Source organism: Odontesthes bonariensis, chromosome 1, assembly GCF_027942865.1.
Source record: "Odontesthes bonariensis isolate fOdoBon6 chromosome 1, fOdoBon6.hap1, whole genome shotgun sequence".
Lineage (NCBI taxonomy): Eukaryota > Metazoa > Chordata > Actinopteri > Atheriniformes > Atherinopsidae > Odontesthes > Odontesthes bonariensis.
The window spans coordinates 34016802-34032976 of record NC_134506.1 but is presented as its reverse complement, the minus strand read 5'-3'; the positions used below and the strand labels follow the sequence as shown (position 1 = coordinate 34032976).

Here is a 16175-nt window from a genome sequence, read left to right as displayed (position 1 = left end):
GCCCGACTCCCGTTTTGGTGGAGGAAAAAAAAAAAATGGCAACTTATTATTGCAATGCATCCACTCACTTTCTCTCCTTCCACCTGTTGATGTCAAACACTGCTGTGTAAAGTACATCCACGAGCCCAAGTGTTTTCTCTGGGTCCAGGCTTCGCTGGAGCAGGGACATAGTGGCTGGGTCCTCCTTCAGACACCTGAACATCCAAACAAAAAGGACATGAACTACAAATCCAACAGTTTCTTGCACACAAAAGCACAGTTGCATGCAAGAGAGATGAGTGCCTGATATATGATGGTACAAAGCACACTTCCCCTTAACTGGATGCAAACTGAAAACTAACACATAACCGTTTTAATAAAATGACTGTGGGAATTATTTTCCTTTTTCTTAAATCACAGTTTTTAAATACTGTGGTCTATTATCATTATTATTGGATTAATAACTTTCACTGCACCACTCATTCAGTTTGAACTTTTTCTGTTTTACTGTATATTTTATATGAATACATTTTATGATGTTCTATGTGAAGGAATCACCTAGTTGTTGAACTGCACTATACACTATAAATAATTTAGCCTTGCCTTACCCATAACTGTTTGTTAGAGTAACATTTTTCCAACACCTCTTAAAAAATAAAACTAACTTAAACGACTCACCATGTAGAAGGAACCTGGACCACCACCTTTGATCCCTCCAGGGTAATCTGGGGAGCATAGGCCTCCTTGTTCTCAATCTGAGCCGTATCAACAACCACCTGTTGGGACACAGAAACGCAGCTCTCAGAGTCTCCTTTCTTTGCAACCAGTCTCTTGCTCTTATTGTGAGTTCTATTTGTGTAAGATTTCCATAGATGTTTTGATTTACACACACACACACACACAGAAAGAAAAGCTGGGAATTTTGCAAAAAAACAAAACAAAAAAACCCAGAATTCTTTAAACAATGGTGTTAGTTTCAAACTCTACAGTATGTAACCAAGTTAGATTTGAAACCATCCATAAGTCTAAGGCGCACGACTAATGACTAATCCCCCCCCCCCCCCGAGCAGTGAGAGGTAGGTCAAGGTGAGGAAGCCGATTACTTTCCATCAGCAAGTGACAAACAGGCGAGCCTTCCTGTTAGCCGAGAGTCAAATATATTCACAAATTCTCTGACAGTGGCCTTGAATCCTCGAGGCCCATTTAGCTGGGTCACAAAGAGGGAGGGAAGAAGGGAGGAGTCCATTTCCTGTATTGCAGGAAGTGACTCCATTGTTATCAAAAAAGCAGGTGTATCCTTGCAATTCCCAGACTGGCTATGAGAGAGCCACACACGGACACAAACTGTCAGAGAGTTCTGTCAAAACAAATACAACAAGATTGATGGGGGCAACAAGAAACAGGAACATCATCCCCATGCAAATGAAACCGCCATCACCCGATGAAGTCGCAGTTCACAGTGTATGCTCAGACTCAAGGAATTTAGGTGGGAATTCAAGGCAAGTGTCATTAATTAAGGCTGCGGCTACACGAAAACGTTTTTCACTGTAAACGATACTTTTTCTTATCGTTTCGCTGTCGCGGCCACACGGAGCCGGCGTTCCCACTACCCCAAAACGATAGTTTTTGAAAACGGGTTCCAGAGTGGGAAAGTTTGAAAACGGCCTCGTTTCGTTTCCATTGTTACAGCTAAAACGTTTTTGCGTCAGTCACACGTTGACGCTGTGAGCCAATTTTAACACTTCTCTATTGTCTCACAGCGTGGCGTGTGTACTGCATCGTTTCATCGTTTTCATCCGTTTTCGTCTGGACAGCAGCGCGTTTCCGTGTGGTCGCAAGAATTTTCGTACCCGTTTTCAAAAAAAACCTCGTTTCGTTTTCGTGTAGCCGTAGCCTAAGTATCCTACCAAATATTGTCCCAATTTCATCTTCTGTGAGGCTGACCTTTAACATTCTGGCTCTCTGTTTCACATTAGACATTTGTGTGAAATTTTGTAAGAAGTGTACAAGTGCTTGAAATATGGCCAAAAGCCATTCTTTGTAAGGGTCACAGTGAAAAGGGAGTCGCCGGTGATTAGCGTTGCCAAGAACAGAGCAGATAAGTGATTGTCATGCGAGAGTAAAAGAAAAAGGAGCTATAGTGCACTGCATGACAGCGAGCATACGAGTGGCTTTAAAGAGGGGGGAATTTATTATGTGTGTCAGTGCATACTGCTGTGTGATCTATTTTGGGCTAAGTGAGGGTAGGCTCAGATAAGGGGCTAATGCAAAGCACTCATTCATTATCCAGGGATTGTTTTACAGTTCGCACTGGGCTGGGAAGGCTGGATGGGAACACTTGGTTTTGACGTACAAAACAGGGAAGACCACCGAGAGAAAAAAACAAAACCACAGATGAAGCATAAACACAGTGGTGTTACTCTGAGGAGAGTCCTGCTGTTGACCCTCCCCTCCCCATGACTCTCCTTTTCAAAAGGAGGGTGGGGGAGCTGTGTTTGGAGACTCGTCCAGGCAAGCCCATCCTTCATTTCTGATGCTGAAGGAATGTTTCTTCTGTTTTGTTTCTCTGATGTTTGTTTACACCTCAAAGCCAGTGATCAGATTAGTGAACAAACAATGGGATGTGAGGTGCCAAACCCAGAGACACACCAAAGATTCCGTAACCTCTGAAAAAGTGCGGGTGAAGTGTAACAGGCTGTATAACAGTATCTCCTTATCCAGTATCCACAAGCACACAACTACTAAAAATGAGAAAGACCTAGCCCAAATAAAGTACAACTGAAGGGTTTGTCTCAGGATATCTTTTCAAATTACATACATTTAAAGGCAAGATGTGTTCATAAGAAAAAAAAAAAACATTTCTACTCACCAGACCAGCCTGGGCAAACAGCAGCTGAACAGCTGTCTTGCAGGCTCCTCTCCAGCTGGATGGGCAAACTTGGTTGAGGACCTCGGTGACTGGAGAGTCGTCCCTGGGGGTCATTCCATTCTGGCCCAGCACCTCCTTAATGAGCTGCAGCATTGTGTGCTTCAGACAAGAAAAGGGTGGACCACAAACAAATTAGCCTGTCATCAACATCTGTTGTTGTTGTTACACAACAGTCACGAGAAAACTAAAAACTACAGCCTTCACCATTGCATGTATTAGTCGAGTTTATCACTCAAAATACTGAGAAAAATCACTAAAAACAACAACTGTTGACCCCCAAAAAGTTGATGAGACACAAAACGCAGCTGAGACAGAGTGATTGTTCACATCAACTCACTTTTTACTGGAAAATAAGATGGTGACATATAGGGGTAATAAAAAGCAGTACCGTTTTCAGTTTGAGGTTTTCAGCTGCTGACTCGTTGAAGGACACTCCTTTGAGGAAGTGGGAGCCAATCTGCACAGGGATGGTGGGCAGCTCGCACTGGATGGGCTGGGAGGTGGTCTGCATCCTGCCCGCCTGCTGAGCCTCCGCCTCACTGCAACAGCACTGGATACACACACACATGAGCATGAGAAACCAACAACCCAAACACATCTCTGACACACCACTAAGATACTGCATCATTAAATATTATTCATTCAGCATTTAAATTTAAGCCCCTCTCCACATCAGTTTTGAGACTTCGACCTCAAAGATTAGGAAAGCGTGAACACACCTGTAAGGCTGCCTCCACAGTTTTGGGGTTGAGATGAAAACCCGCCTTCAGTGCATACTCACTATGGCCCAGGCTCTCTAATGCTGCCCTATAGACCTAGATGGGGAGAAAACATGACCAGTAATGTTAGTAAACCACCTTTTCATTTCTCTTCCTCTCTTGGAACTGCAATATCATTTCTGTACCTGTAACGCACTGTCGATCTTCATGTTAAGCTCCTTCAGCTGGTGCTCAGGAATGGTGGTGTTGTTGGAACAAAAGAGCTGCTGAACCTGGATGCCTGCCAGGCAGCCGTCCCGGCCCCTCTCCCTCAGCCTCGCTGTGGCCTGAGGAGACAGAACATGGGTCAGACAGACAACACGAACACCTACTTCACAACTACATAAAAATCGCACCATGAGTAAAAGAATGCACTGCTAAATTAGAACCTGTGTTTTGTAAATGTCAGGGATGCTTTGAACTAAACAAATATTATTCTTTAAGTATAAAAAGGAAACTTAATTTTTGCTGGAGGAAATGACCTTAAAATCCTGCAAAAAGATTCTCACTAAACAGTCCATGACGTTACACTAGATGCAGCCCTCCTTTCCTTCAGGGGTAAAGCACTCTGCATGCTAGGGTTTACCAGATCAATCAACGCACTACTCTCCTCTTTGATTCACTCTATACAGCAATGCTTAAAAGCAAGCCAGAGAGACTGTTTAGCCCGGGGATTAGTTAGGTCCTTTTACAAAACGGCCTCCCTTACATGGCTTGAAATTAGAGGGGTAGCGTCAAAGCGACACAGGTTCACAGACAAGCTACTGCCCAGCAAAGAGGAAATTGTGGCTGGAAATCATAAACGGCTGGCATTTCTCAGGAATGTGTAACAAGTTGGTTTTTCACCTCACACAGACAAACCCCACATTTTCAAGGCCCGGACTTGGAAGAGTCCTGGGGCAGTGGCTGCATACCTCAGCTGCACCTTTCCATGAGCGAGAGGCTTCCTCGAGCTCCGTCAGAGGTCCTAGGTCAGAGCTCTGGGAGCGGGCGTTGGCGCAGCGTTCTTGGGCCTGGGCAAGAGCTTCGGCCAGGCAGGACTGAGCCACGGGCTGGACCTTCTGCAAAGCCTGCGATAGAAACTGGAAATGGACCTGCATCACTGTGAGGAAGCACCGACCCAGCACCTGGAGAGACACAACAGAGCCGACTTTTACAACTCAACACAAGGAATATCCATGACTGCATTGTTAGAGTAGCTCAGGGAGGACTGTTGAAGACACCAACAATATAGATACCCTTAGGCTAGATGACCAACATGTATATTCACATGCCACAGAGACTCATCAATAGCAAACTTTGTGTCCTCCTCTACAAAAAAATGTTGCATTTTCTTTCCTACATGTGAGAAACACGAGGCCAGACAACAAGTGATGTAGCTGTGATACAAGTCTGGTTCTGTGTATTTAGTTGAGGCTGACATTTGCTACATTTTCAGCTGCAGGATATAGGAAAAAAATGCTTTCTAAGAGCTCCTTTAAAAAAATATATATATATATATATATATATATATATATGTGGTCACACCATTAAATTGCACAATCATCTATCACATTTAACCACTAGAACACATGACTGTCAGCAGACTGTCATCTGGCCACTCCTTTTAATAATAAAAACATGAATCATCCTGCAGTGTGACTGTGGATTACAACATAATCGACTCAGGTTTTTATAAAAGATTAAAAAGCGAATATCCTATCAAGTTTGTACCTTGTTCCCAAAACCGTTGGCCAAAGCAAATATCCTATTACTCCATTTGCTACCAGAAACTGGGAGCCATGACCTCGTCATGAAGAACAATCCAGGACACACCACATTTTTCACACAGGACTATTTTTCAGTTTGTCTTTGTAGTGAAATACGTACTGTAAAGAGATATCAAACACGAGTAGAGGTAAAATATGTATTTGCGCTTGCAAATAAAAGACAAAACATATTGTATGTCATTGTGCAAGAAGCACAAAGAGAATTTCTCATCGTTTAGTAGAGCCGAAAAAGAACTATGTACTTGTTTGCTCTAGATCTGTTCTGTTTACTTTTTATTGATTTTCTTTATTGTATTTATCTGTATTAAAGGTGTGCAAATTTGGAAATCTGTTTTACCATATACATCAGGCCTCATCTACTTAGTAGAAAGCCCAATTGTTTTTCTTAGCCGAGTAAATAGCTCTGCTTTGTTTTCCAGTTCACATAAGAGAAACGGTCTACCAAGGTCACAGGGTTTTCTTTTTCAGGTACTTGCTGAAAATATCTCAAGGGGTTGGCTGGGTTGTGAGGATGGAAATATGCCGTCACTTTCTGACTGCAGACATGAACAACTGGACCAGAGCCACTTTTAGGCTTCCACATCACACTTGAAGACATGGAAACAATAACGACGCTGTATAACTGAATGGAAGCATGAAATTCTATGTTTAAAATGATCATTGTTTTCCTAATAACAAAGTTTGATATTTGATCCATCACCGACTGTGGAATGCGCTGCCTCATTTATCATTTTGTTATCCCACCCCACTGGTTTTTTTAGGGGTCGATGGGCCGTCTTTTCTACTGGATGTTGGCTAGGTTTAACAATCCATCTTTTGAGGGCCATGAATGTCTGTGGCAATTTTAGCGATCCATCCAAAAACCATTAAGACCTTTAAATGAAAGCCAAAAGTTCCAACCTGTTGTTGACGACAGAAAACATGTGTCAGGAAGACACGTCCTCTGAACAATCAGTGTTTAATCTTTGGGGATCTTAACAGTCGGAAGCAAATTTCATAAAAATCAATATGTCAAGAAATTTCACTTTGAAATCCAAATGTCACTCTTGCTATGGCACAAAGAAAAACAGAGGATCAGCCAAGTCACTAAAATGTATTCACTTAGGTCTATAAATGTCGGTTTAAAATAAAACAACTAATCAGTCCACTTCAGAGTGAGCCAAAGAGATTAACAGACTAACAGTGTCATCTGTTAGTGTACCAACACGAGGAAAAACCGTACCATTTCTAAAGTAGAATGATATGCCGTCTTATGCTGTGACTGTCTCCCAAATAACAGACTTGTTAAACACAGGCTTAGATCCAGGGTGTAAAAAAAACTCCTGCTGTCAACGTTGAGAACCAATCAGAACTGGGTCAATGGAAATTTAGTCTGTGCACACAGAGATAGATAACAGAGGAAACATACTTCCTGAATGAGATTTGAGGTTCTTATCACCATATACAGCATAGTCTAATGAATAAAAAAAAACACATGAAGTTTACTGAGATGAAACCCTACTTTAAGTGTTACAAAGGCCACAATAACCAAGAAAGTAAAAAAAAAATAAAGAAATAAATAAAAGAAATTAAAAAAAACTGAGGACATGGCTACAGCGCAAGATAATGGATAACACATGTGATTGGCTGCATAGTATCCCACACAGTCATGGAAAATATGAGAAATAGAGTGCAGCTGAGCCAAGCCGATGTTGGCCCCTCTCACGACCAAACAAGGCGACTCATGAATCAATCACGTTTATACTTCTATTTTCTGAGAACACCTGCACTATCAGAGCTCCAATCTAGGAAAGTAGTGCTCCTGAGATCCAGTTCTCTTTTGGGCTAAGGGAGTGTTATAATAACCAGATGGCTGCATGGTGAGATTGTACTGCTGTTTGATATGGAAGAAGAAGAAGAAAAAAAACACAAGCTGCTTGCCATGGCTGCTTAATGCAAACAGTAAATATGCGTCTTATTCTGGCTTCATGTCTCCTTATTTTTCAACAGGGAAACGGGAGGGCTACAATTGTCCTGACCACTGGATATCCTATAACTGGTCCCATGCATATGACCGTTTATAAACTGAAACTGACCACTGCACAACTCTTACGTTAAAGAGCCTTCAACAGACAGGAGGGTGGAGGTTAAAAACTATGTTTAGGTAGAATGCATACAAAGAGAAAAATGACCCTTCAAAATCTCCACAGGGTCACCTTTTGATTTTTCTTTTTACCTTTTTTGGTTTGAACTGCAAACAAGACACAGGAGATAGGACACCCAGAACTGCTATGACACCAACTTGTGATCACCAGCCTGTGTTTTATATCTTTTATTTTGAACCACCTACCACACATCTGTTTAGCATTACTTCAGACTTACTCCAATGTTGCAGTTCATCAAACATGCTATACTACATGCCGTCCGTGTGTTTTTTTCCCCCCACACTAAGTAAGTCAAAACAACTAAGACAAACCAGTCCCCCAAAAATTAGATCAGGTCCTCGTATCAAGGACCACACGTCATCAAGGAACCAGCGATTGTTTAAAAAGAACAACAGAAGCGCCTTTTTACCAGTTATCGACAAAAGTGGTGCATTTCCAATGTAAACTGAGTTGAGTGCTTTTTCAGTTGTCTGACTAGAGCAGCCATGACAGTCTCTCAGATTGTGGGGACTTCTCTGTCTGCCTCTGGCACCCCCCTCTGTGGTTCAAATTTACATGCTCGGCAAACGGCCCCTAAACAAACTATGACATTTTCAAGCATATTTGGCAACCAGAACTATACTCTGCTTTTGGGAAAGAAGAAAGAAAGAAAAAAAACGTGGCTTCTTCTGTAGGACTGCACTGACCTGAGCATTTGGGGCTCTTGGTAATAGAAGGGGGGCAAAGAGAGAGAAAGAAAAGAGTAGAAGGAGATGTGAGCAAGGGAAAGAAAGGGGAAAAGCTTCACATACCACAACTCCCCAAACTCAGAAATGTATTTGGTTCATTTTGAAGACCTCATAATACATCCAGCTGCCAAACAGCATTCCTCAATTCAGACAGAAAAAAGAAAATCCCCCTTCCAGTCGCATACACACATCACATCCTTACAGACTGCCTGAATCAGCTACAATTATCACAAACTATGTCTAAACATGTCTAATTTACATGTTGTCAGTTGTCTTCTTCCAAATAAAAACATGCAGTCAAACCGGGAACAGAAACCATGAGCTACAGACTTATCACAGAAGCATACAGTGATGCGGCCCACTTCTGTCTGACAACCCTCTTGCTTTTTATAAACAATGCTTTTAACAGTCTGTAAAGAAGCACAACAGTGTGCATATGGAGTGTTTTTCATAAAGGTTAATACAACTTTGAACTGGGACACTACAAAGTAAGACATTAGTTAGTTAGTCTACTATGCTTTAACAAATGTGCCCTTTATGCCAGAGTAAAGACAGCAAGAGCAAGTGCCAAGGCATGCGGTCTAAACTTTCACAGACTTGGGCTTCCTCTAATATTTATCTGCGCATATCCATGACCACAGAGAGTCAGATTTACTGACTGTGGTACAAAAGTGTTTCCTGTTTTGGGCTCAGTCACATCCACAGAGGTTCTGCTGTCCCTTCATAGTCCTGGCTGCTGCTGTGAAACCACTCGCTACTACATGATAATCCTTTATGATCCTCCTGTATCCTGCAGCAGCATGCTACACACTCCCCATCATTTTTTGCTTTTCCATGGTTGCATTTTAACATTATAGTGTTGCAGGCACACTGCCACACTTCTGCCACCAGTGCCACAAACACCACAGACATTTCGTGATAAAAGTCCATGTCCTCGGTTTAGCCATTATTTGCGTCCATTATAAAAATATCTTTATGCAAAACCACATCCTCCTTTGTGATCTCATTTTATGAGAAGGAAGTGTCTGCCTGGAACTGTTCTAGATTTTGCGTGTTTAGGCCTGGATGGACCCAAAGTATTTGTGTTTTTTTCCCTTTTTCCTTTAACGACAGAACATAGGAACCACCATGATTCCACCAATGTAACTTGAGGTGCCTTTTTTTCCATCCCAGCTGTTAGTGGGATGGCGCAGAGTATCTCACAGGTTGTTCCGAAGCCTCTCAATTACATGGAGGATACACAGGCAGACACAGAAACCATTACAAAGTTTGAGGATCATGGAGGCTGCCCAGGTGTGCTGCAGAGATGAAAATCCAGTCACTTGGTGCATAAGACTGTTAAGCAGCACCTTTACAGCAAAATGGACAAATCCAGTTGCTAAAATGAATAGCAAACCCATAAGTATCATTTCATAATGATCAAAGCACAACTGTTAAGTGTCTTAAGACTTTAAATCTTGTGCAGGGGCCCATCTTAGACTCATGTCATAACCTCTACTGACCCCATGTTTAAGGCACGAAAGTCATCCAACCGGCCTGCATGAACCTCCTGACCTGGGTTTAAAATGGGTTGCACGTGGCTTAGATTTAGTAAAAAAGGGTGAGCACGGTAATAACAACGGTGGGACTTCTGAACTCGAATTTCTTGTAGCAACTATTACTTCTCTCAACCTGTGGTTTAAAAAAAAATAAATAAATAAATAAAAATGTATGTTGTATTTTGTTCTCTCTTAAAATCTCTTGAACAGTTAGAAGCTCACCTGGATCTATCAGTCACACACTGTGTATGTGGTCATATGCTCTGCATATTGTTTAACCTTCGTCTTGTGTTAGGGTCGGCACCGACCCGTTTTTAGGTTTTAAATGCATAACATAACCATATAAATTTGTTTATTACATCAAGACTTTAGGACTTTGTCAGGAACCTCTATTTCAGCTGAGCTTGTGATTAAGTTGTGTACTAGTATCCTTATGAACTCACATGAGGAACCCTCAGCTTCAGTATTTCACATTCGACACATCAGCAAAGATGGTGTGCTATAAAGGTGCCATTTATACTAATCTGTTTCTATATCGTTTCTATCGCGGATGCACTGTCCATTTACATTAAAATACTGGAAGACGACTTCATAGGTGGAAGGATTCAAAGACGCCGGAGCCCACGTAAGCATTCGCATACGATGCTGATTTTAGCAGTTGTAAACGGTGAAAAACGAGGATCCGCAGTGCTGAGCTCTAGCTACTCGGCTTTTATAATGAGAACCCAGCCACTGCAGCAACGCAAGCCGTACATGGAGCGCCGCTTTTGGGTTAGACCGGGAAGAAGCAGCGCATGGTGGGACAATTTCGTGGACCAAGTTGTTGTCGCCGAAGAATGGCGCGAGAACTTTCGAATGTCCAGAGCAGCCCTGATAAATCTGTTAATATAAAGCAGTTGCTCATGCTCCAGATGCAAGGGCGATCATGTGATGTGATGGCTGATTAGTCATGTGACTACCGAATCAGCCGATCCCCGTTTCAGTGTAAATGTAAATAGTTTGCAAGACGCCGACACGAAGAAATGGTGAAATGAATTAATGTAAACAGAGCCAAAGAGTGACAAAAGATGACTTCTCACATCCTCGTTGTTTTTCACACCTCACTCAAAAGATATTAACACCAGCTTAACACCGGGCATGAGAACCCTGTTTGAGCCAGGAAACACTGATTCATAGAGCCAGCCTTCTGACAGTGGGCAGCTAAGCACCTTAGCCCCATTTCTAGAAGACAAGTCATGGATATATGAAGATGATAAAGCCTGTAGCGGTTACCTAAGCACATCAGGCTGTGAGCTTAACTATTTTTGTTTTCCAGAGGAGCATAGAGCTTACTTGGATGCCATAAGACATTTCAATAAAGTCATGTGATTTGATATTGTTCAGTGTATAAATGACTTTAACAGGAGGATATAATGAGACTGTGTGATTCTGTGTGAACATCTACCTCAACATCCTGCAGGCTGAAGTCGTTCTGGTCTTTAAAGTTAGCGGCCCCAGCGCTCAGTTCCATCAGCATCTTGGCGATCTCAGGCTTTATTGCTGCAGTCAGCCTGCTGGCCGCCTCCATGACGTGTTCCTGCACGTCCTTCAGTTGCATAGCTGCTTTGGAATAGTGAGAGTTCCTGAACACACTGCTGAACAGGTCTGTGAGGAAGGCGCTGGCCCGGCAGAACACATTGAGGGCATCCAAATATTTAGAGATGCCTTGCTGGATGTCAGCAACAGCGGTGGTGGTGGTGCCAGAGGGAGGCGGGTGGCAGCTGCCAGGAATGCCCACCCCAGTGCCCATGGGCGAAGAGGCAGAGCAAGAGGAAGCCAGAGAGGCGCTCAGGGTTCGGCTCAGCTCAGGCATCTGGTACTGCTGGTGCTGTTGCACTTTCTGCTTGGACCCGCCGAGCAAAAAGCGACGCTTGTAGTCCATTTTACTTTCCTGCGCACTACAACAATACATAGGTGGTGCAACAGCACCGGAAGCTCCTGTTTGTTGTAGTTTCTTTTTCCCAACAAGGTGCTCTTTTCCTCTTTACAAAAACACTAAAATCCCACAGCCCTAAAACTGTTTGAGTTAAGTAGAGAGACAGCTCAAGGATTCCACCTGCCAGAGGTTCATCTCAGGGTGCCTTAAAGAGAGGCAACACAAATGTGGGTGAGACCGAAAGGTGATCTAAAGCTGGCAAGCTGAGTAGATCGCTTACATGCAGCCCGGCTGCAGATGCATCATTCCCAGCTTAAAAAAAACAATAAAGAGACACCTGCTGATTCTGTTTCCAGCTTGAAGCAAAATGATCATAATAGAAGAACAAAAGTATTACAGCCAAGTTTTAAAGTGCATTAATTTTCCTTCAGAATGGGAACAAAAAAATTTCCTTCTTTATACAGTATCTTGTACACACATATGCATTTACATATATGATCATCTACCAGCCTGCACTAGTAAAAGTAGAAAATTTCTTTTAAAAGCTGAAAGCAAAAAATGCTTCACACAGAAACGACACACTGGTCAACAGCACAAAGGGAAAATGACTATTAAAAAAAGTGAATAAATGCTGGAATCAGAGGATGTGGCTTCGTATTTTCTTGCAGAGGAGCAGTAGGAGGCGATGGGAAGACAGATCCAGTCCGTCTCAAATCCTCAAATCACAAAGCAGGCAGTGAGCGAGCGGCCAGCTGATAGCTCTGTCTGTCTGTCTGTCTGTCTGTCTGAAGTCTCCAGCAGCTTCCTGGTTTGTCCCCCGTCTGCTGGCTGAGGTAGATATTACTCACTGCGGAAACAAGTGTGCTTCCAGATCTCGCCGTTCTCTGCGGATGCAGATTAGAGCGACAAAAGCACAAATGTATCAGTAAGGCCTCTAGGTCATTTCCTAAGGGAGGAAAGGGTAGAGACACAGAAGAGAAGGTTAACATCATGTCAAAGAGGAAGGATGAGCTTAATTTCAACGGCTTTATTGACACATTCAAAAATAAGCTAGACTGCTTTATAAAACATAACCAATACTTCTCAAGCTTTAATGGCGAGTCTGAATGTCATGAAAAGTGCCCGGAATATCCATTCAAAATAACAAGAAAATGATGACTAATCTGGTACAAAACCTCAATTACTGGTCACCCTAAACACAGAAGTTAGATGAAAAAGTGTCAGAAGTCCATATTCTTTATTTCCCAACACGAACATTTGAAGCTGGATTCAATAAGAGTTTCAGTTCTATCTTAGACAAATTATTACATTATTTGACAAAAACGGGTACAACATGTTAAAGCATTTATGCGTGGTCACGGTCTAATTACAGGGTCTGACCCCTAGCCAGAAATGGTTTATTTCTGACCAATCTATGTCATAACTGTCACAAAGATCAACTTCTTCTGAGGTTTTACAAATGCAGCTACACAAGTCTCAAACATATCCCTCTGAATTTGTTCTGCGAGGGTAGTCTGCCTTGTTCCACCTCCAAACCTGCATTCACATCTAAAATCCAATTTAAATAACCTTATGTGCTGCATTTGTATGTTAACTAAACAGAAGACTCTGTTTTATTGCATATCAGACCACTAAACTTGTTATACTCGATGTGTGCAGTCGAACCAATCTACTTCATAATTACAACATGACGGCCACTAAATGACTTGCTTAGGTTCTGTTCATTTGTAGTAATTTGCATCCAGTTATCAAAAGCACAATGACATATTTAAATGTAATTTTTTTGGTAGAGGGTAACTAGCGTTGCAGTAACACTGGTGAAACTATGATTTTCCAGCAGGATAGCTTCAGACACAATGCTTTGAACTCTTTAGTAATATCCTATTACATGTTGGTTTGAGAGAAAAGAAGAAAATAAAGCTGTTTTTAAGTTGTACATTTCTAGACGATTAGCAACATCATACTTAACAGAGAGCGCCTCTGCAAAGAATATCTGACAGTGTCTGCTTCAGCAGAACACAGCTGCAGACAGAAATTCCTGCAAGACGCCATTGTTGGAACACACTGCGCGGTCTGTTGAGCTACATAAAGTAGGAGGAACAATACTCTCATTCTGTCTCACTTGTCCTTCTCCCATTAGCTGTTCTGCTAGATTAGATATACAATATTTAACATTACCAAGATCAAAGGAGATTCTGCCTCACCTGTCTTTCTACAATGTCATTTTTACACCGAAAGTCGCGTGTTTAAAAAAATGTCTTCCAAACACAGGTACACCCTTGAAAATAAGCCAATAAAATCCTTCGTAATTGCCAGTACAAGCATGTTTACCCACAGTGCTCTGAGGTTTACAACTGGTCGCTATCTTGCCATGGACAAGCCTGTAACTACAACATAGAGGGTTGGCATCGCACTGTGTTTTTTTTCCTGTTTCAGACCCTCCAAGGTAGACTTTGTGGCCAGTAATCGTGCGTTTCTGTAAGGAAAAAGTCAGCAGTGTCCCTTCTTGTAGCCCTGAAAGTAGCACCAAAATGTATTGGCCATACAGTACTTTGCACCTTTTCTGTGAACTGAAGAGGAATAACTATGGTCAGTGGATGATTGGTGGATTGATTTTATGCATAAAAATGGAGAGTTGAGGATCACCACCAACACTGACCTCATTTTTCACCTGGTAGGTTTACAAAATCTTACCAGAGAAAGTTGGGATTTAACAGATTTTAACAGCTACACCACTGAAGTAACGAGATTGAGTTTCTCACTCCCCTTCTGCGCTCGCTGTGTTGATATCTTGGCTGAATCCCTCGCAAGACATACCCACCATAAGAATGTAAGTTGCACGATTCAACAATGTTTATAACTTTTCTCCACAGCTGGGAAATGACTGAAATAAACTTCAGATCCAAACAGTTTGGTTTGGTTAAGACAAACTCTTTTCTGTTTGCCCAGTAGCATGTCAATCAGGGTCTTTACCAAACAAGACCCCAGCAGCTGAGAGCAGAGAATACCACTCATTTTCTTATGTTTTCAAAACCTAGTTTTATATACTTGGTGATTGTTTTATGAATTCATGCTTGGCTGAGTGATTAACATATTGTTTTGTGATGGAACAAACTCAGAACGTATAATTCTTTCTGCTTTACTTAGACATTACACTAATGTCCGTCTTCGTTTAACCTGTTCCTCCATTTTGCAGTACCTTTACTGGCACTGCAATCAACGTAAACAAACTTCTGATGATATCAGTCTCAGGGACACCCCAACATCACCCTAACAAACTGCTTTCTTTGACACACTGCTCTCCACACACCAGGGCTACCACTGTGTGGAACATTTAAGACAATGTTGTCTTGGAGCACCATAATGAAAGCTTCCATGTTTTGGGATAAGTCAGGAAAAACGACTTGTGGAAAGACAGCATCATCCCCACCTAGATAACGTCATCTATCGCGCCATCACTGTCGGATAAACAGCTGTATAGCTGCCCTAGATGTGAAGTGGCTTCCATCACACATCTCTATGAGCATTGTCCCGACCTGCAAACCTCACATCCTTTCACAAACAGAGGGATGTGCCCAGCGAAAAAAAAACAAAACACCTTTATCCGTCCTGGAACACTCCCTGAGTTGAAGGTCAGGGCAGAGGGAAACTGCTGACAACATATTATCTTTTCTTTTTCTTAAATTTGAACCCTTATATTACAATGATTGTTCTTTTTTTGTTGTTGTTTTTTTTTTTTTTCCACTGAAAGGCAAGCACATCCACAGCTACCAGCAGGGCTTTATCTTGCCGATACAACCTACTCTGTGCCATGTTTACCTCTGACAAAACTTTTGTGTGCTACTATTAGCCTAACATTAAACAAATCTCAGTGGGGTTACAAAGCATTCAACACACTGTGATATGTATATACTCCAGGCGCACTGATCCAATAAATCCAATCCAATAAGTATGATGCGACAAATCCATATCAAACAAAGGTTTTGAAAGCCATTATAAAAGTCATTGTTTCAGGTTACTTCTAGTCAGCACGGGTTGTTCTGATTTATCCGGTTAACATAATCCCTTCCAGACTTCATTGCAACTGTACTAATACCATCTTTGTGGAGGAGATCTGCCTATGATCTCTTCAAGGGAAAAATAAAATAAAATCTGTACAGTGTACAAACAAACAGGACATTTAAATCTATGGTTCACAGCAAAGTTCTTCAACATTGAAAAGAGTTTTCCTTCATGGAACATTTGCCGAGATCTGCAAATATCTACTTGACAGTCTGAAGCGGGGTCGAGTGAAGCTGCCTGGTGCAATACTGCAGACCTTTAAATCCCAAGGATTACAGACAGTGAGAACATGCAAGGTGCCCCACAAAACCTGCTGGTTGACATTGTTAATAGGATATTGGTCTCTGCAAAGT

At 42.0% G+C, this 16175-nt stretch overlaps 1 protein-coding gene across 2 annotated transcripts in view; it reads right to left on the bottom strand.

Annotated features, from left to right (window-relative positions):
* The window catches only part of garre1 (granule associated Rac and RHOG effector 1), a 33300-nt gene that overhangs the window by 6899 nt on the left and 10226 nt on the right, over positions 1–16175 (bottom strand). For both annotated transcript variants that reach the window (XM_075465052.1, XM_075465061.1), the window contains exons 2-9: positions 11290–12706; positions 4581–4793; positions 3813–3953; positions 3628–3723; positions 3297–3458; positions 2849–3007; positions 658–755; positions 69–194 (exon numbers count right to left, since the gene is read on the bottom strand). In XM_075465052.1, coding sequence (XP_075321167.1) covers positions 69–194; positions 658–755; positions 2849–3007; positions 3297–3458; positions 3628–3723; positions 3813–3953; positions 4581–4793; positions 11290–11796 — 1502 coding nt within the window. In that variant the 5' untranslated portion in view covers positions 11797–12706. The remainder of the gene's footprint in view (positions 1–68; positions 195–657; positions 756–2848; positions 3008–3296; positions 3459–3627; positions 3724–3812; positions 3954–4580; positions 4794–11289; positions 12707–16175) is intronic.